General features: G+C 41.7%; 1 protein-coding gene and 1 long non-coding RNA gene across 2 annotated transcripts; both read left to right on the top strand.

Annotated features, from left to right (window-relative positions):
• Positions 1-293: 293 nt before the first annotated feature.
• On the top strand, positions 294-2,275 carry LOC124695744 (glucan endo-1,3-beta-glucosidase 11-like). Its single transcript, XM_047228562.1, has 2 exons — positions 294-1,469; positions 2,267-2,275. Exons 1-2 carry the CDS (start codon positions 294-296, stop codon positions 2,273-2,275), a joined length of 1,185 nt encoding a protein of 394 aa, XP_047084518.1.
• A 6,537-nt stretch (positions 2,276-8,812) lies between these two features.
• Positions 8,813-9,565, top strand: LOC124703255. Its single transcript, XR_007003007.1, has 3 exons — positions 8,813-8,918; positions 9,097-9,232; positions 9,459-9,565. It is a non-coding gene; the product is annotated as an uncharacterized LOC124703255 (long non-coding RNA).
• Positions 9,566-22,427: the final 12,862 nt, after the last annotated feature.

Below are 22,427 nucleotides of genomic sequence, written 5' to 3'. Positions count from 1 at the left end.
AGGATTTGATGTCGTGAGCCATCTGATCTGTTTTATGAGTTAGCGACTCAGTTTTCTAGCGGCAAAGCCACAACATTCCACAGACCTTCACGGCCCCACTCCACTCGCCATAGCAAACCCCCAAACGGGTCCAGCCGGTCCAAGCCAAACCCCTCCAGCTCACTCACTTCCCAATCTATCTCTCGCAGTTCTCACTAGTCACTCCCACCGCGCCTCACAAGCTGCTGAGCTCGCCGCAGCTACACTGTCGTACTTTCCACATCTTGCCTCGCGCAGCACACGTTACATTGACAATGCCGCTCCTTCTCCTTCTGCTCATGCTCCTTCTACCCGCCGCTCCCGAGGCCACGTCGTCCGCGCTGCTGGGAATCAGCTACGGCCGGGTGGCGAACAACCTCCCGCCCACGACCTCTGCCCTGCAGCTTCTCGCCGGCCTCGGCCTTGGCCGCGTCCGCCTCTACGACGCTGACCCAGCCACCCTCCGCGCCTTCGCCAACACGGGCGTCGAGCTCATTGTGGGCGTCCCCGACGAGTGCCTCGCCGCCGTCTCCACCCCCTCCGGCGCCTCCTCCTGGGTCCGGTCCGTCATCCAGCCCGCACTCCCGGCCACCAAGATCGCCATCCTCACCGTCGGCAACGAGGTTCTCACCGGCGACAACAGCTCCGCGCTGTCGCGCTCGCTCCTCCCGGCTATGCAGTGCATCCACGACGCGCTCGCGCAGCTCGGCCTCGACAAGCAGGTCTCCGTCACCACCGCGCACAACCTCGGCGTGCTCGCCACGTCCTACCCGCCCTCGTCGGCCAACTTCCGCAAGGACCTCCTTCCCATCCTCTGCCCGATCCTCGACTTCCACGCGCGCACCGGCTCACCGTTCCTCGTCAACGCCTACCCCTACTTCGCCTACGCCGGGGACTCCACCGGCGTCGACCTCGAGTACGCGCTGCTTGAACCCGGCCACGGCGGCGTCCCCGACACTTCGTCCGGGCTGCACTACCCCAACATGCTCGTAGCCCAGGTGGACGCCGTGTACCACGCCATCGCGGCGGCCAACCGCGCGGCGGCGCGCGCGGTGGAGGTGCGCGTGTCGGAGACCGGGTGGCCGTCGGCCGGTGACGCCAACGAGACCGGCGCCACGCCGCAGAACGCAGCGAGGTACAACGGTAACGTCATGCGCCTCGTCTCCGAGGGCAAGGGCACGCCGCTGCGTCCGGACGGAGCGCTGCGCGTCTACATGTTCGCGCTCTTCAACGAGAACATGAAGCCCGGCCCGTCCTCGGAGCGCAACTACGGGCTCTTCAAGCCAGACGGCACGCCGGCGTACGAGCTCTCGTTCCGCCTGCCCAAGGAGAACACCACTTCCGGAGCAGGCGGGGGTAGCATTACCGTCGCCGGCGGGAACAATGGCCACGGCGACGGGCCTCAGGACGCCGGCTACTACAGCATCTCGGCATCCCCAAAAGCCAACGTGGTGAGCTCTGCTTTTCGCTCTTGTTTATTGTTATCAGTTATTCTGACGGTCCATGCTTTGCATCGATTCCTTTTCGGAAAAAGCTTTTACTTTTGCCTAAGTTGGGAAAGTTCTTGGCTAAATTACTTGGAATGATATCGGCCTGTTGTTTCGCGTATGTTTTCACAGTAAAGGTATATGTATGCCTTTTGTTAACCCCAAGGCAATGTCATATTGTCATGGCATAACTAACATGCCATTGTCTGATCTAAGAACTTAACGTAACCTACGATTACAAAATGGTGTATACTATAGAAGCCATAGTAATTTGAAAATATAAGTGCATTGCCACTTTGCCAGTGATCAACAGGTTGGACTGTCGATAAGGAACTACTGTTAAACACAACTTGCTCTACTGTCAAAACAAAAATCGGAAACCATATAAAGGTTAATATAGGAAAGCAATCTCAAGTGACCTGCAATCATAAAGGAGAAGAACATTTTTTCAGTGACCTGTCTTTTTGTTGGTCTTCTCATTGGAGCTTTGCTTCATTTAGCTCACCAGCTAAGGTGTTTGCTTGTTCTTGTGCTTGCTAGGGATGGTGGACATGGACTGTGGCAGCACGTGTGGCTGTCCTGATGTTGATGGCATTATGATTCTCAGTAGCTTTCAGGTGGTGCTTGGATGGAAGGAAGCATCTAGTTTCAAAAATGGAGTTACGCATCCATAGCATACGGTGAATTTCTTCTTGACGCTGCTGCCATGAAAATTTCATTTTGTCCTAACTGTTCCGTGCCAATTTTCCATGTTGTTTCAGTTGACCTAATTTTGTAAGTTTTTATTTTACTTTGCGATAATATGATCATGCAATTGGTCGTATTCTAATGGGCTATCAGTCCGGAGACCCATTTTTGTTGTTATGGTCCTCCATTTTCATCTTAACCGTGCCCTAGAAAGTTTATGAGGTTATGGACCGTTTGGGGTAGCTCGGACAAGAGTAGGTACCAGTTGTGTGCGGCGCCATGATGTTTTTCCTTGTCACTGTCTCCAGTGTGTGGATTTGAGACTCGGCCAAGAGACATGTGAAGAATTTCACGGACGTGGAGGAATGAAGGTGGAAAGTTAGGGTTAGTATTTACCCTGTCGATGAGGAGCATCACTCATACGCCGTCAAGGATACTAGCCCAGCGGTTGGCCTCGCCTCTTGCACCAGCGAGACGTCACGATGACCTCTTGCATTAGCGGTTTGCAACCACCGCCTCCCATCCTATTTTGCATTCTTCAGGCATTGATGATGCCACCACCTCCTCCTTATCGCCATCCTTTGTCACCACCATCACTCTCTTGCACATCATTGTCGCCTCCATGATTCCCGGACAATCACCAAAGGCAACATGGATTAACACCGATGCAATACGAGGAAACAAGGTGCGGGAGAAAACAAAATATAACGCTAAACTTAACCGTGATAGTTATGGGGGGAAGACGGTCAACCTTCATTCCCATCATTACCAACCGAAAACCTGCATCGATTGATGCAGGGGTCGTGGTCTCATTCCTCCTTTTTTAAAAGTTTTCACCAGATTGAGGAGCAAAGGAACACGAAGGGTCAACCGAAATTTTGAATAGAGTTAGAATTGAGTGCCAACTAAAAGTATGTCCACAAGGGATATCTAGGTCACTTGGTACAACTTAGTCCAATTCATAAAAATACACCCAAGCGAATGTATACAGATACCGCCTAGAGAGGGGTGAATAAGTGGTTTAAAACTTTTAAAATAATGGCTTGAACAATGAGGGATAAAACTAGCGTTTAATTTATCAAGCACAAAACATATATAATTACTACGGTTCACCTATGTGCACCAACAACTTATGCTAAGAAAGACATGCAACTATGTGATAGAAAGATATATAACTTTAAGCACGAAGACTATCATAAAGTAAAATGCATAAGTAGAGAGCTCGGGTATATAAATAACTGATGTCTACGCACGCTTCTATTCTTGTAGACAGTATTGGGCCTCCTAGTGTAGAGGTTTCTGGAACAACAACAAGTTTCCCTTAAGTGGATCACCCAAGGTTTATCGAACTCAGGGAGGTAGAGGTCAAAGATATCCCTCTCAAGCAACCCTGCAATTACGATACAAGAAATTTGTCCTCAACACATCCAATACACTTGTCAGGTGTATAGGTGCACTAGTTCGACGAATAGATAGTGAAATACAAGTAATATGGATGATTATGAGTGGTAATTGCAATCTGAAATAAAAATGGCAGTAGGCAAACATGTAGCAGAACTGGTTGTAAACGGTGTTTCAATGCTTGGAAACAAGGTCTAGAGATCATACTTTCACTAGTGGACACTCTCAACAATGATACCATAATTGAACACATAGATATTATCACTTCAGTATGCTACTCTGAACCACTCTCCGGTTTGATAATAATAACAAATTCACTGCGTAGGGCTGCATAAGCATTCCTTAAAGTTCGCATTTCCAATCTATGGACACCCCACGCTGTCACTTTGAGCATACAAAGATGGTACTAACTAGACACCATAATTCATAACTATTTCTATAAATTAAGCATAAGAAACAAACACGGTGTGCATACAGTCACCTTCACACCGTTGGACAAGGTGTCCCCAGAGATCACATAATAAAACCACTTGAGTAGCACAATAGTTGAAGAATAACATCTAATTATTTAACTAGATTACAAAGCTCATGATCACATAACTATCATACATGGAGAGATAGATAGACCACATAGCTACCGGTAAATCCCTCAGCCTCGGGGGAGAACTACTCACTCCTCATCATGGGAGTCAGCAACGACGATGGAGATGGCGGTGGAGTCGATGGAGATGGCTCTAGGGGCAATTCCCCGTCCCGGCAGGGTGCCGAAACAGAGACTTATGTCCCCCGGATCTTGTATGCAACAGCGACGGAGCTACGGAACTTTTCGTGATGGAGGCCGATTGATTTAGGGTTCACGCGTCGGGAGGCTTCTTATAGGCGGAAGGGCAAGGTCGGTGGAGGCAGGGGCCCCACACCACCCCTAGGCGCGGCCAGGGCCTGGGCCGCGCCTAGGTATGGTTTGGCCGCCCTGTGGCCCGTCTTTGTCTCTCCTCCGGACTTCGTCTTTGTTACGGAAAAATAAGATCTCCGGCTTTTGTTTCGTCCAATTCCGAGAATATTTCCTGTACAACTTTTCTGAAGTACAAAACAGCAGAAAATAGGGAACTGGAACTATGGCATCTTGTTAATAGGTTAGTTCCGGAAAATACATAAAAGTGCCACGAAGTGTAAACAAAACATATATAAATTGGTGTAAAACAAACATGGAGCATCAAACATTATAGATATGTTTGCAACGTATCGACATCCTCAAGCTTAACTCATGCTCGTCCTCGAGTAGGTAAGTGACAACAAAAGTAATTTTTGAGGTGACATGCAGCCAATACAATCTTGATCAAGTTATTGTAAAAGCATTGTAAGCTGGGATCAAAGTACTCTAAACATAGGCATGATAGATATAATTCTAACAATAGAACTTAGCAACTATGTTACAACATGAAAAGCAACTCAAATAAAGGATCATGAATAATTATGCATTGAAAACAACTGTTTATTTATGTGCATAGAGAAAACATAGCAAAGTGGTACTCAGCTTGTCCTTTATGGAGTAGCAAAACATAAATGCTAGGACACCTTTAAAATTCAAAGGGTAACTAGAAACAAGTAATTTGAGAACAAGAAATATCAAAATCATGAATCAATAAATAATAAATTTTGGGACTATGCACATTATACTCAGAATGACAACTATGCTCTCTTAATTGGCTCATAAAGCAAGAAGATGAAGACTCAACATAAAAGTAAAAGAAAGGTCATTCATAGAAGGAAGCAAGATTAACAAGTTTTATAAACCTTCCAAAAAGTATGGTACTCATTAGTTTTGAGCTCTTATTACCCCTATCATAAGCATCTTGAATGGTTAAAGTTAATGTAAGGGAAAATATGAGTTATATGCTTGACAAATCACAAGTTGAAAATCTCGTTCCCCTTGAATACGAGTACCTAAACCTCATGCTACTCAACTTAAGTCCCAAGTAAGTTCTTGTCATTGTAAGTATATATGTATCATTGAGAACGCCAATGGGGTACCTCCCGCCCCCTGATATAGGAGTACTCCTGCCCCATGATATAGGAGCATTCCCATACCAAAATGATAAGACAAACAGACGATGAGCATCTCAGCAATCCTTTTATTTACTATGGGCATAGCTTTTTATTGAAGATGCGTCATAGAATGCTCGCTATGGTTCACTATAAATTTCCGCCATGAATGATGCATGTCTTTAGTTGGCCGCCCAGGCATTTCTCTAACATATATACAAACTCCATGGACTTACAATTTTCCATTTTATTTCACACTGCTAGGCATCCATAAACAAAAGAACATGATATCAATTAAATAGGAATAAGTGCAATGTTGAAATCGTGCCCCATGAAAGCATGGTTGTGCTAACTTCCAACTCGTAATTTGCAAGCATATAATCTTCATAAGATAGTTATAATGGCTCAAGTTTATTAAGTGCAAGAAAGTAAATGTGCCATCAAGTTCGTGAGAGCTTTACTAACTAATTTTCTCATGACAAAATTTAATTTGGAAGATAAATAAAAACATGATGAATATACTTGGAATAGCAATAATGCTAATAGGTAGATATGGTGGACACAATTGGCAAATTTGGTTTTTGGTGGTTGGATGCACGAGTAGAGCTCATACTCAGTACATGCGAAGACTAGCAAAAGACTGGGAGCGACCAACTAAGAGAGCGGTAATGGCCATAATCATGCATAGCGACAAAACATTTTAATCAAAGTATAATGTGATATTACAAGTCAAAAACTAAATGATCATAGAGGCTTTAGTTGACTGGTTGTAGTCATAACATGGTAGAAGCATGTGCCAAGTCAACCCAATAAAGCATCAAAGAGAATACTACAATATTATGCTTTGTATGATGGAAACAACACATGATTCTTTCAATAGCACATTGTGCACTCTCAGCTATTTGAGACAAGTCATGCTACAACAATAAATAGTAAGCATATAATAATAATAACATCCAACATGACATGCCAAAGTCTATGCCACAGTCTAGACAAGCTTTTTTTTGCATCACTATAAGCATGAAACATTTTACTCGTCTCCAACACCAATCAACTTATTTGAAATATCTCTCAGAGATGAAAATCAATATGGACCAGAGAGATAATCATACATAAATGAAGAATACCAATGAGCTATGGACAAAATTCGAGTGAAAGAACAGGAGCTAAACGCAGTACTAGCAAACTAGAACACTCGCAGAACAATAAGAGCGAAAACTAGAGCGTTCTATGCAATTAAAACGGAGCGTGTCTTTCTTCAAAACAAATATGCCGGGATCCAACCATATGCTACAGAAAACAAAACTAAAAACAAAAATAAATATAAATATTCTCCAAGCACAACACATAGTGTATGAAGCAATAAAAATATAGTGCATAGAAAGATGATATGTTGCTTTGTTCATTTAGAGGGGATGCCCAAGGCATCTCCAAGCTTTGACGCTTGTACCTCTTGGATATTTCTTGGGGTGACATGGGAATCTCAAGCTTGAGTTTTTGTCCATTCTTCATCTCATTACATCATTCTTCTCTCCCTACACTTGAAAACTTCTTTCATACAAAACTTCACACAATTCTTCATTAGCAGCATTAGTACAATTAAAATAAAAATTCTACTTTGGTTCAGTTCTAACATATATCAAACACCTATCAAAGCATTAGCTACTGTAGCAACTTCTTCAAAAAGCTCTTTAATCAAAAGAAATCAAAAAGAAAGAGATTAAGAGGCAAATGCAAATAGTGGCAGAAATCTATCAAAATAGAACAGTGGGTAGAGATCAATTTTTCCGAAAATCTTTTGTTGCTCAAATCGAAAAGTGGACAACTAACGAAAGTTAGATAATAACCTGGGGCATGTGCACAAAAATTAGCATATCAAAATTACGTTCTAGCTGGGAATACGAATATTTATGGTGACAGCATAGAATCTGCTTCACGACAACAACTTCCCCAAATCTTACTTTCTTCCTATTAGAGGCTATTTTTGGCGCAAAAAACGAAATAAAAATGATAAGGAGAGGTTATTACAGAGGTAATAATTTACAAGACTCAACATAAAAGAAAAATTATAGAAATAAAACAATGGATTGTCTCCCATAAGCGCTTTTCTTTAATGCCTTTCAGCTAGACGCAGTAGTTTGAGAAGATGCTCACATAAGAAATATGAATTGAAGTAAAAGAGAGCATCAAGAAGAAAATATGAAACACATTTAAGTCTAACCCACTTCCTATGCATAGGAATCTTGTACACAAATAAATTCACAAAGAACAAAATGACAATCATAGGAAGATAAAACAAGAGTAACTTCAAAACTTTCAGCATATAGAGAGGTGTTTTAGTACCATGAAAACTTCTACAACCATATTTTCCTATCTCATAATAACTTTCAGTAGCATCATGAATAAACTCAACAATATAACTATCACATAAAACATTCTTATCATGAGTCACATGCATAAAATAATTACTACTCTCAATATAAGCATAGTCATCTATAATACCTAAATAGGAGCAACCCACTAAAAGTATTTTTCTTAACATGCAAGCCGTCCACGTCATCCCAATTGTTGCTATTGGCTATCACCTCAGGCAACGGCGGCACATCATCTCCACTAACTTAAATTTTGCATGCATCCTCCACGTTTAATTGTAATAACTTACCGAGCCATTCCCGTAAAGAAAACCTCACCATTTAATACTACCACCGATCGCTTCTGCCTCCTGACCTACCGAGCCTCAGCCATTCATCTCCTCAATCCTCGCTTCATAAATATGTCATCCGGTAAACCATCTCCACCTTTAAATTTGCAATTGTGCTACCACTCACCCAGAGGCCAGAATCCCGTTGAGTCCTCCACAACCTACGGCATGCTCTAAGACAGGTTCTCTCTCTCTCTCTCTCTCTCTCTCTCTCTCTCTCTCTCTCTCTCTCTCCGAATTTTACATTTTTCTGTGGATTTCGTACAGTTAGAAATTTGCGGTAAGGGGTTCATGTATTCATACAATCTAAGAGGCCTGGCGCCGCTTGGGAAAATCTTCTCATGCTACTGATTTTTCTTTAGTTTTTCACTTCTTGAATACTTCTGAATGCTTTTGTTCTGGTTTGTGTCAGTGATGTTGGCTCGATGAACTAATCAGTTTTAACTCTGCTATTTCAGATTCGTTCAAGAGTCAAGAATACATGATTATTTTATGAATCATTGGTATGTTCCGCATTTTAATCTGTATATAGATACAAGGGAGCATGAGCTTATAATTGTAGATGCGGAATGGGAAAACATGTAGGTAACCAAACTGTAAAGATTTGCTATTTGCACGTATTACAAAATGATATCCGCTCTGTGCAATCCTATGATGATGCATCTCTTTTTTGTTTCCTTAATATTTTCGAATGCTTATGTTGGTTTCTGTCATGATGTTGGGAAGATGTTCTAATCCGTTTCACCTCTTCCATTTCAGATTCGCTCAAGAGTCAAGGAAAAAAAATTCTAGGTGGGATATTGGTATGTTAAGAAGCAAATACTTCTTATTCTCTATATGGATGCCAAGAGAGTATGAGCTGTTTTTGGACGCAGAACGATAAAGAAACATGCAGGTACCTAAACTGTAATGATTTGCTATTTATATCATTATAAAAATAAATTATGTAGTAAAAGGATCATAGTTAACGGTGGAAATTGTAAGACTATAACAGTTTTTATCAGCATTCAGTATACAAAGTAGGCATAGGATGCTGCTCACATGTCTGATATGTATCATTTTACTTTAAACCGTAAAACTGCTATGCCTCTGTCTGATTTTTGACCTCATTGATCTATTAGGGATGAAGATCAAAGACATCCCAAGTGTTACAAGAAAGAATATTCTAGGCAGTGGTGAAAAATGTACCTCATACAGTCATACTTTAGATGGTCCTCAATTGTTCGGATACATTTTTTTCTTTAATTGTGAGGAACTACAAATCGAGATGAGATTTGTATTTTCACAATTTGGATATAATGAGTTTTTGTTGGATACTTGACTTTTCTTTTTCTCAAGTCTGTATGGGTAATATTGCGTATGCACCTATGCCATTACAACAACACTTGCTTCATATGAAAGGTTGGTTACTTCAGTTAATATATATTGATGTATCCTCTGACAGTTCATGTGTTTGCTTCTAATTTTATAAGTACTATCAACCAATTATCTACAATGTACCTAAATATTCTCGCAGCAACGCGCGGGGTATCATCTAGTTCTTATTAATTGAAGTGGGAGTAAATTCTACAAAATAGCTATCATTATTATTATCATCACCATAATCATCAAATATAGGAGGAATAGTATCATCATAGCAAATTTCTTCCTCCAAATCTGGGAAACTAAAAAGATCATTTTCATAAAAACTAACTTCCCAAGCTTAGACTTTTCCATACATTAGCAATAATGGTGTTCAAAGAATTCATACTAATAACATTGCTACTAGCATGCAAGTAAAGTTTCATAGGTTTTTTTAGTTTTCTCTTCCAAACACCTCATGTCCTAACTCAAGATAAATACTATAAAGCTCTCTAATTTTGTTGTTGTTTTCCATTAAGTCTAACTAGTGAAAATAAAAACAAGAAACAAAAAGATGTAATTGCAGAATCTAAAGGAAATAACTTCGAGCACTCACCAGAAACTAAAAGACTTAGTAGCCAGAGGATGTGAGTACCTTTTACCTTACCTCCCCGGCAACGGCGCTAGAAAAGAGCTTGATATCTACGCATACTTCTATTCTTGTAGAAAGTGTTGGGCCTCCAAATGCAGAGGTTTGTAAAACAGCAACAAGTTTCCCTTAAGTGGATCACCCAAGGTTTATCGAACTCAGGGAGGTAGAAGTCAAAGATATCCCTCTCAAGCAACCATGCAATTACGATACAAGAAATCTCTTGTGTCTCCAACATACCCAATACACTTGTCAGGTGTATAGGTGCAGTAGTTCGGCGAAGAGATAGTGCAATAAAGTAATATGGATGATTATGAGTGGTAATTGCAATCTGAAATAAAAATAGCAGGAGGCAAATATGTAGCAGAACTGGTTGTAAACGGTGTTTCATTGCTTGGAATTAAGACCTAGGGATCATACTTTCACTAGTGGACACTCTCAGCAATGATACAATAATTGAATACATAGATATTATCACTTCACTATGCTACTCTGAACCACTCTACAGTTTGTTAATAAACACAAATTCACTGCGTAGGGCTGCATAAGCATTCCTTAAAGTTCGCATTCCCAATCTATGTACGCCCCACGCTGTCACTTTGAGCATACAAAGATGGTACTAACTAGACACCATAATTCATAAGTATTTCTATAAATTAAGCATAAGAAACAAACACGGTGTGCACACTGTCACCTTCACACCGTTGGACAAGGTGTCCCCGAAGATCACATAATAAAACCACTTGAGTAGCACAATAGTTGAAGAATAACATCTACTTATTCAACTAGATTACAAAGCTCATGATCACATAAAGATCATACATGGAGAGATAGATAGAACACGTAGCTACCGGTAAATCCCTCAGCCTCGGGGGAGAACTACTCACTCCTCATCATGGGAGTCAGCAACGGCGATGGAGATAGCGGTGGAGTCGATGTAGATGGCTCCGGGGGCAATTCCCCGTCCCAACAGGGTGCCGGAACAGAGACTTCTGTCCCCTGAATCTTGTTTACGACGGCGGCGGAGCTACGAAACTTTTCGTGGATGGAGGCCGATTGATTCAGGGTTCACGCGTCGGGAGACTTCTTATAGGCGGAAGGACGAGGTCGGTGGAGGCCAAGGGGCCCCACACCACCCCTAGGCGCGGCCAAAGCCTGGGCCGCGCCTAGGCATGGTCTGGCCGCCCTGTGGCCCCTCTTCGTCTCTCCTCCGAACTTCGTCTTTGTTACGGAAAAATAAGATATGCGGCTTTTGTTTCGTCCAATTCCGAGAATATTTCCTTTACAACTTTTTTGAAATACAAAATAGCAAAAAACAGGGAACTGGCACTGTGGCATCTTGTTAATAGGTTAGTTCCGAAAATGCATAAAAGTGTTACGATGTGTAGACAAAACATATATAAATTGATGTAAAATAAGCATGGAGCATCAAAAATTATAGATACGTTTGCAACGTATCAATAACCAAGGCACGTGAACACGACAATGTATCAGTTTTCACACTCTTACAAGTGCTACTCTCTCTTAGAGCGGTGTGGAGGACAAAGCACTCCAAACGCCACCAAGGCCTCACCGTATTCTTCTCGAGTCTTCCCACCAAAAAAGGAAGTCCTCGGTCCACTAAGGGACCTTTGAGGACAGTCACAAACCCATACAAGCTTGGATCAATATTCGTAACTTAATTGGAGTCTCCAAAAAAAACCACGAAGGCTTCACGTTTGAGGAATCTCCAGGATAACTCCAATGGTGTGACGCCCGGCTACAAGGCTCCCCACCATGTTGGGAGCCACAGCGACGACAAGCTTGACTACAGTGCCTTAGACTAACACAACTAGATTGAAGGTTTAGTTTTTTTTTAGTTTTTTAAAATTTATTCAAAATTTTAATATATTCTAAACAATTTAAAATGAAATCGTCTAGCTTAGTTTTAATTTGCGTGTTCATTGTTTCTGGAAAGCTACTGGGAGCGCCACTGGTGCAGTCTCCCCAATAACCAACAACGTGTACCGGCGCTCCCACAGCAGCCATCCGTCACCACAGCCGGAACGCCTATTGGAAACACCATTGGAGTTACTCTAAGGATCTGATTGATTACTCACAATCCGTTTTCTCGCATTGCTTGGGCCAAAAACCGGACGTTTGGTACCCCGCGACAAAAAGATTCCATGCATAGCACGGTTCTTAAAGTAGCCCCAGATGTATAAAAAATTGGGCAAAAAGAACGGCCGATTCAACCGTTTTTCTGTGGCCTGGCTACGGCGAGCTTAAAAGTGAGGCCTTCTTGGCTCAAGTCATCCGAGCATATGTAAATAACGTTGCCACTAATTTGCATCATTTTAATCCTTCGCAGTCCACAATTTGGTGGGTTGGTTTGAAATATGTTGAACACGAAAAAGACGATTATTGATGTTACGAATCAATTCCATGAACGGTTTTTTGGTTTTGTGGAGTATTTGAACGGAAATTTCGTATTCCTCTTAAATCTTTTTTTTGGTCGAATTAGTCAGAAAATTCGCAACCATTTGCGAGTTTCAAAATTTATTCGAGGAGTAGCTTCATCTCACTGCCGTGCACGACTTTTGTGTTTATAGTTTTGCATTTTAACATTCGTATACAAGTACATCTACATCTTCCTAGTACCGAGTTTGAAACACTCGACGTAACGGAGAACCGATCAAAGGAATGGAATCACAACGTCGAGGCACATCTTTTTCATGTAGACCTTATCTCGAATCAATGAATAGTAAGGCAGATTAAAGGTGATTATGATTGAACTAGTTTAGTTAACCACATCCCTCCTCAACGTGCAGCCTACCAATCGAACTGCATCTTATTTCTCCATTCGAACCCAATTGAAATTATTAACATCCAAACGTAGTACCAAAGTTGTTCCAAGTCACTTTTCCACATATATCATAGCTACAAGGCAAACTACATGCGACGGTACGAAACGCGAAAAACCAATGCGGGCAACCAATCAGGCTCTAAGTTACATGGTCTTTTCGAGGCATCACCGTGCCGATAGTTTTACGAGCCTAATAATGCGGGCGTCTTTAGATTAAATTATTTTTAATATAATTTTAGATGAAACCAATCCATAGTTCCTGAGAAATCCCTTTGGATCAAAGAAATGACATATCCAAAATTTCTATAGGTTACAATTCTACACCTCAATCTTAATTTCGTACGAAATTCAACATCCACTCTAATGTTTTCTTTACACTCGTTCGCGTAGGATGTAGGCACTTTTCATGTGTTTCCTTGGTTTTTATCCAATTAAATATTCCTTTAATTTTTTTCTCTTTTGCATTCATCTATTTCACGCGTATCATCCTATAAAATTCCTATGTTTTTTTATATAGCCTTACTACTACCTTTGACATGGTTTATAGGGTCGATGTGCATTTCTAGATCATTAATTTGATTAAGATAATATAAATTATATGACACAAAAATTATATGATTAGAAAGTAGGACATCTAAACTTTTCTAGTGATACATGTTTTTTAATATTTATCTAAGCTAATTACACTGGAGGTCCAACATCTTGTCCAACATGTGAAGCTGTAGTCCCACTTCTTGCAGCTAGTGAGACCGCCGTCTAGGAACTTTCGAATTGCGTGAAGATTTGGTCATGGCCAATGGGAAGATGACATATGTATGCCAACCTGAGCAATAAGAAGTCCGAATTATGGGCAGGTGGTTTTTGTCGCGTTAGTAGTTATGCACGAACCCCCCTAGACGCTTGGAACCATCATTTTCGTCCTCTCGCTTGGTTTTTTCCTGAAATAAAGGCACCGCCCCGCTCTTGATTGGAACTACTTTTTCTTCTTTGTTGCTCTCGCGCCGCTGGTCAGTTTCAAGGCTGGTGCCGCCGGAGCTCCATAAGAGGATGTGGAACGAGGATCCACCTGACTACGGTACGCTCTTCGTCGTCTCCATCGTCTCCCTTATGTCCCTCAGTTTCTGCGCATTCCTAACTGGTTTAGGGCGGTGTCTTGGGGAGATTTCTGCCATAATCGTAATGTTGGGAATCGACGCACAATGGACGACTCGTTCAAACCGTAGCTCATTAGAATCAATTCGATTGGTTAAATTTCAAAAGTGAAGCTGTCCTTTTTTGCAGAAAACCCAAGGATTGTTTGCATTCAATATGAGAATCAAAAGCCTCATTAATGAATATTTTGTGGTATATATCTTAGTTTGACCCCTTTGCATGGAACAAAGATGAAAAGTTGCGAAATTCTGCTCATTTGCAGAATCGTTAAGTCTGAATTTTGCAGGACTATTCGTTGTGACTGCATTTTTAGACAATATACTGATAATAGTTTCTTAATTTTGCATGAACAAGTATTAATTTGACTTCGTTTCTTTTCGGTGCTGAGTAAAGTGGTTGGTTCAAACTACTTCTCTTTAAAAGTATGCAATGATGGATTTTTCTGTTGCTTGGGAGAAAGGCTACAATATGTTGATGATACAGTTTCTATATTTGATTATCACTTGGTCCAACTTAGTACTTGATGAAATTCTGCAAATGCTTGGCCGTCAGAGGGAACACATAGTACATGTGTATTGGTTGTATCCTGGAAAACCTATGAAAGATGGGTTACTGTCTATTGTTACTGATGGAGACTGAGATGAGGAATGCAACATAAATTGACAATAATCTGGTGATATTTTTGGATTACACAAATTTCTTAGGTTAATTAGAGATAACATTGTGAGGACTAATGTTGCAAGACCAACTCCATCAGTTTCAAGAGCAGCTCCATTAGTTGCATCAGAAGCAACATCCATTGTAGTTGCAAAGAATGTTGAGCGACACATTGTGTTAAAGTTGGAAGACGACCGTGATAGTGGAAGTGATTTTGGCATTTATGACAATGATTATGATGTAGAAGATGGAGATTATGATTTTTTTATTTATAATATAGACACTAATGTGAATGACAACAATGAGAGTGTTGTGTTTGCGGAAATTGAAGATGAAGACACTCTAAATGATCGAGACCTGAATTTGGAAGATGCTGAAATACAACAGTTGCAGTACAAGTTCAAGGAATTCAATCCAGATGTTGACATGGATGCTCCTGTATTTAAATTTGGGATGAAGTTTACAAACATTTAGGAGGTTAACTGAATGGAGTTTGAATTGCATTGTAAAACTAGCAGAAAATAACCTCTTATCTGTCTAATCCCATGAGCTGGAAAGAAGTTACTGTATTGACTTGAAGGGGAAAACATGTGACTGCAGAAGATGGCAATTAACATGTATACCATGTCATTTATCATGCCATTGTTTGCTAGAGGATAGGTAGGAAGAATCCTGAAAACTTTGTGCATTGCTATTACAATGTTGACACATATAACAAATCATATAGCTTCAACTTGGTTCCACTAAGAGGCAGAGTTTTTTGGGGAGAAAATGAATGCACCAGATGTGCATCCACCCCAGTTCACAAAGGTTATGGGGAGACCCGAAAAACAGAAGAAAAGCACTAGAGGGTAAGATGACAGAAGGAGTGGAAGTATTTACCAAAGCTGGCGTGACAATCCATTGCTCTGTTTGTGAGAAAGCTAATCACAACAAAAGAGTCCACCTGAAATAAGTCAAATCCAACAACCAGATGGAATTATCCAGGAAGAAGATGAATCTGACATCCCAGAAATAATGCAGGTTAGTAAGCACGACACATTTTATTACACATATCGCACAAACACTTTATTACATAGGTCTTGACACACTACATGGTTGCACATACATACACCCTACAAGGATCTTTCCACACATACACACTATTGCTTCCCTATCTTGACATTCCTCAAACATTTTTTCACTGCCCTCTTGACCTTGCACAACACAATGGAAGAATTCACTTCATTTTATGTTTTTGGAGGTATCAGTGCATGCAGGTACTGTCCTTCAAGAGCCCTCTCCAATTGTTCTAGGGGAGGGTAGTCACACGAGAATCACTACATTTTTTAAATCAATCTTTGTAGTGTCATTCAATGTCATTGCATGGTCATTCAATTGGTTATTATTGCATGTTTTTTTTATGCTTTTTAGTTTTCCTTTACCATGCCTCTCATTGAAATATCAATTTGTCCTAATCGCTACGGAATATATTCCCTCAAAACCTTAATCCACGACTAGACCCTTCCAATAGACTGGAAAATATGGTATATATGATGGGCCAAGAGGTATGCATATTTACTATGTAGCAATTTGTGTAGTGGATAATTGATGTTAAATAATTTATGCAATGGATAATTCATTTGCAATTGGAAATGCAGGAAGCAAATAATGTAACCACTAACAGAGAGAGTGATTTTGTGGTAGCTGCTAGAGAAAGCATCCCACAAGCAAGGCAAAGATTGACAACCACAACAGCTAGAGGAAGAGCAACAAGTGCAACAAGGGGAAGGGGAGTAGGGATTCGTAGCATAGAAAACAAAAAATTTCCTACCGCGAGAATGCAATCCAAGCCAAGATGCAATCTAGAAGACGGTAGTAACGAGGGGATGAACGAGACTAACCCTTGAAGATTTCCAAAGCCTACGAGATTAGATCTCGTTGTTGCAGAAGATGATCACTTGCCGCTTTCAAAAGCGCGTAGAAGATCTTGACGGTGCCACAAACGGGCAGCACCTCCGTACTCGGTCACACGTTCGGTGTTGATGAAGATGACGTCCTTCTCCCCGTTCCAGCGGGCAGCGGAAGTAGTAGATCCTCCTTGAATCCCAGCAGCACGACGCCGTGGTGACGGTGTCGATGGAGATCTCCGGCGGAGCTTCGCTAAGCGTATGCGGGAGAAGAGGTGGAGGAGGGGCGGCTAGGGTTTGGGAGAGGGGGCGCCGGCCACTATAGGGTGCGGCCACCTTGTGGTCTTGGGGTGGCCGGCCCCCTCCCCTTGTCCCTCTTTTTATAGGTGGAACCCCAAAGAGTTGGTCTACAAGTCTTCGAATAAGACCCCAAACCAAAACCTTCCATATGACATGAAACCTACCCAAGGTGGGATTCACACTTGAGGTGGGATTCCCACCTTTCCATGAGGGGGGGTGGCCGGCCACCTTAGGTGGAGTCCACCTGGGACTCCACGCCCTAGGGCTGGCCAGCCATGCTAGGTGGAGTCCCTCCGGGACTCCGCCTTCCATAGTGATTTCTTCCGGACTTTTCTAGAACCTTCTAGAACCTTCCATAAATGCACCGGATCATTTTCAAACTTATAAAATGACTTCCTATATATGAATCTTATTCTCCGTACCATTCTGAACTCCTCGTGATGTCCTGGATCCCATCCGAGACTCCGAACAAAACTTCGAACTCCATTTCATATTCAATATCTACTAATACGACATCAAACCTTAAGTGTGTCACCCTACGGTTCGCGAACTATGTAGACATGGTTGAGACCTCTCTCCGACCAATAACCAATAGCGGAATCTGGAGATCCATAATGGCTCCCACATATTCAACGATGACTTAGTGATCGAATGAACCATTCACATACGATACCAATTCCCTTTGTCACGCGATATTTTACTTGTCCGAGGTTTGATCATCGGTATCTCTATACCTTGTTCAACCTCGTCTCCTGACAAGTACTCTTTACTCATACCGTGGTAAGTGGTCTCTTATGAACCATTCATATGCTTGCAAGCTATTAGACGACATTCCACCGAGAGGGCCCGTAGTATATCTATCCGTCATCGGGATGGACAAATCCCACTCGTTGATCCATATGCCTCAACTCATACTTTCCCGATACTTAATACCATCTTTATAACCACCCATTTACGCAGTAGGCGTTTGATGTAATCAAAGTACCTTTCCGGTATAAGTGATTTACATGATCTCATGGTCGAAAGGACTAGGTAACTATGTATCGAAAGCTTATAGCAAATAACTTAATGACGTGATCTTATGCTACGCTTAATTGGGTGTGTCCATTACATCATTCATATAATAACATAACCTAGTTATTAATAACATCCAATGTTCATGAACATGAAACTATGATCATCTATTAATCAACAAGCTAGTTATACAAGAGGCTTACTAGGGACTCATTGTTGTTTACATAACACACATGTATCAATGTTTCGGTTAATACAATTATAGCATGGTATATAAACATTTATCATAAACACAAAGATATATAATAAACACTTTTATTATTGCCTCTTGGGCATATCTCCAACAGTCTCCCACTTGCACTAGAGTCAATAATCTAGATTACATTGTAAGGTACCTAACACCCATGGCATTCTGGTGTTGGTCATGCTTTGCCCTAGGGAGAGCTTTAGTCAACGGATCTGCTACATTAAGATCAGCGTGTACTTTGCAAATCTTTACTTCTCCATCTTCGATGTACTCGCGAATCGAATGATAACACAGCTTGATATGCTTCAGCCTCTTGTGTGACCTTGGTTCTTGTGCATTGGCGATGGCACCCATGTTGTCACAATAGATGACTAGTGGGTCCAATGCACTAGGAACCACACCGAGCTCTACAATGAACCTCTTCATCCATACCGCTCTCGATGAAGCCTCCAAGCCGCTATGTACTCCGATTATGTTGAAGACTTCGCCACCGTGCACCGCTTCGAGCTTGACCAGCTTACTCGCAGCACCATTCAATATAAACACGTACCCGGACCGAGACTTAGAGTCATCGTGATCGGTGTTCCAACTTGCATCGGTGTAACTGGTTACAACGAGCTCTTGGTCACCTCCATAACAAAGAAACATATCCTTAGTTCTTTTCAAGTACTTCAGGATATTCTTGACCGCCGTCCAGCTGTTCCATTCCTGGATCACTTTGATATCTCGCTAGTTAAACTAACAACATGTGCTATATCCGGTCTAGTACATAGCGTGGCATACATGATAGAGCCTCATCGCCGAGGCATAAGGGATCCGATTCATCCTTTCTCTTTCTTGTGCCGTAGCTGGACCTTGAGTCTTACTCAAGACCTTACCTGGTAACATAGGTAAGAATCCTTTCTTACTTTCGTCCATTCTAAACTTCTTTAGAATCTTGTCCATGTATGTACTCTGTGAAATCCCTATTAGGCGTCTTGATCTATCTCTATAAATCTTGATGCCTAATATGTATGATGCTTCACCAAGGTCTTTCATTGAAAAACTATTATTCAAATAACCTTTTACACTGCTTAATAGTTCTATATCATTCCCAATCAATAATATGTCATCTACATATAATATTAGGAACGCTACAGAGCTCCCACTCACTTTCTTGTAAATACAGGCCTCTCCATGACACTGTATAAACCCGAAGTCTTTGATCACCTTATCAAAGCGTCAGTTCCAACTTATGAATGCTTGCTTTAGTCCATAAATTGAACGCTGAAGTTTGCACACCTTGTCAGCATTTTTAGGATCGACAAAACCTTTGGGTTGTACCATATACAACTCTTCCTCAATGTCTCCATTAAGGAACGCTGTTTTGACACCCATCTCGCCAAATCTCATAATCGAAAAATGCAGCTATTGCTAACAAAATCCTCACAGTATTTTAGCTTCGCTACAGTGTGAGAAAGTCTCATCGTAGTCAACACCTTGAATTTGTCGAAAACCCTTTGCGACAAGTCGAGCTTTATAGACAGTAATTTTACCATCGGCATCTGTTTTTCTTTGAAGATCCATTTATTCTCGACAGCCTTGCGGCTATCATGTAAGTCTACCAAAGTCCACACTTTGTTATCATACATGGATCCCATTTCGGATTTCATGGCTTCTTGCCATTTGTTGGAATCCGGGCTCATCATCGCTTCTTCATATGTCGCAGGTCTTCATCATTGTTGTCCACAATCATGACATTTAGACAAGGATCATACCAATCGGAGTGGCACGTTCCCTTGTCGATCCGCGAGGTTCAGTAGGCTATCTCATTTGAAGTTTCATGATCATTATCATTAGCTTCCTCTCATATCGTGCAAAGCGGCACAGAACAACTTCCGGCATCGCGCTACTTTGATCAACGAGAGAAGATTCAGTAATCTCATCGAGTTCTACTTTTCTTCCAGTCACTTCTATAGTGACAAATTCTTTCTCAAGAAAGGTTCCGTTCTTAGCAACAAAGATTTTGCCTTCGGATCTGTGATAGAAAGTGTACCCTATAGTTGCCTTAGGGTATCCTATGAAGACGCATTTCTCCGCTTTGGGTTCTAGCTTGTCCGGTTGTAACTTTTTACATAGGCTTCGCAACCCCAAACTTTAAGGAACGACAGACTTAGGTTTCTTATTAAACCATAATTCATACGGTGTCGTTTGAACGGATTTAGATGGTGCCCTATTTAAAGTGAATGCAGCTCGTCTCTAATGCATAACTCCAAAATGATAACGGCAAATCAGCAAGAGACATCATAGAACGAACCATATCTAAGAGAGTTCGACACGACGTTCGGACACACCGTTTCGTTGTGGTGTTCCCGGCGGTGTCAATTGTGAAAGTATTCCACATTTCTTTAAATGCATGCTAAACTCATAACTCAGATATTCACCTCCGCGATCATATCGTAGAAATTTAATCTTCTTGTTACGTTGATTTTCTACTTCACTTTGGAATTCCTTAAACTTCTCGAAAGTTTCGGATTTATGTTTCATGAAATAGATATACCCATATCTACTCGGATCATCCTGTGAAGGTTAGAACATAACGATATCCACCGCGCGAGGCTACACTCATTGGTCCGCACACATCGGTATGTATGATTTCCAATAAGTCCGTAGCTCGCTCCATAATACCCGCAGAATGGAGTCTTAGTCATTTTTCCCATTAGACATGCTTCGCATCGATCAAGTGACTCAAAGTCAAGTGATTCTAGTAATCCATCGGTATGGAGTTTCTTCATGCGTTTCACTCCAATATGACCAAGACGACAGTGCCACATTGTTGCGGTCAGAAACCCACCGGCGAGCAGCGACGGGCAACACAGTAGAGCCGGGAGGCTCCCAGGACTGCGGCTGGCCCTGGTCCCTCCGAGCGACGGCCCGCAAAGACTCGGCACGCACGTCCGATGCTGGTGCAGGACGTGCCACCTGACCTATACCCGGTCGTGAAGGTGTTGGATTTGCCTCGCTTAGTTTCCCGCATGGCATACACGTAAACATTAAATACGAGTCTCGATCGGCTCCAGGTTGTCTCGTGAATCGGCTCAAGGAGCCGATTCACCCATGATTCGTACGAGGTGTACGATCAGATGGTGGTCCCGCTTGATCAAAATAAAGCTAAAACGACCTACTACGATTTAGGGTTTTCACCACATAATCGGAACATCCTACTCGTGATTGAGCCTGGCGGCCACGCACGGTGATCGTAAACCGACCCTAGACAAGGCGTAAAAACCAACATAAAGTTGATCCCCGGAACATCCTATCTAGGGCTAGAAAACTACACCCTACGCACCACTGGATCCTTCAACCCGTTTGTAAGGCCTAACAATGCAGATATTAAACTAATCCTTGAAGAACAAGGAGCAATCATAACGGATCGGATCTACTAAATAATGATCAAAGGGAGTGCCGCCTTACACCTAAGATAGGTGTAAGGGCGGCTAGACGTCTAGGGGTTGCACGGACGAAAGCATATGATACGATGAAACAATGCTAACCCTAACACATCTATGATAACTACGTTGCTCGCCATCAACAAGGCTTCAAGCACGAGCAACGCATGAACAACGAATAAACTTGATCGCCTAGATCGCAAGATGCGATCTAGGCAGCATGATGTCGAAGGAGATATGCCCTAGAGGCAATAATAAAAGTGGTTATTATTTATATCTCTATGTTTATGATAAATGTTTATATGTCATGCTATAATTGTATTAACCGAAACATTAGTACATGTGTGATATGTAGACAACAAGAAGTCCCTAGTATGCCTCTTAAACTAGCTTGTTGATTAATGGATGATTAGTTTCATAATCATGAACATTGGATGTTATTAATAACAAGGTTATATCATTATATGAATGATGTAATGGACACACCCAATTAAGCGTAGCATAAGATCTCGTCATTAAGTTATTTGCTATAAGCTTTCGATACATAGTTACCTAATCCTTATGACCA

The sequence above is a fragment of the Lolium rigidum genome, chromosome 3, assembly GCF_022539505.1.
Source record: "Lolium rigidum isolate FL_2022 chromosome 3, APGP_CSIRO_Lrig_0.1, whole genome shotgun sequence".
Classification (NCBI taxonomy): Eukaryota; Viridiplantae; Streptophyta; class Magnoliopsida; order Poales; family Poaceae; genus Lolium; species Lolium rigidum.
Note: the sequence above shows the minus strand (reverse complement) of the source record. Positions and strands in the feature narration are given on the sequence as shown.

Coding starts and splice junctions, on each gene's coding strand:
- LOC124695744 (XM_047228562.1), top strand. CDS start 294: ATGCCGCTCCTTCTCCTTCTGCTCATGCTCCTTCTACCCGCCGCTCCC.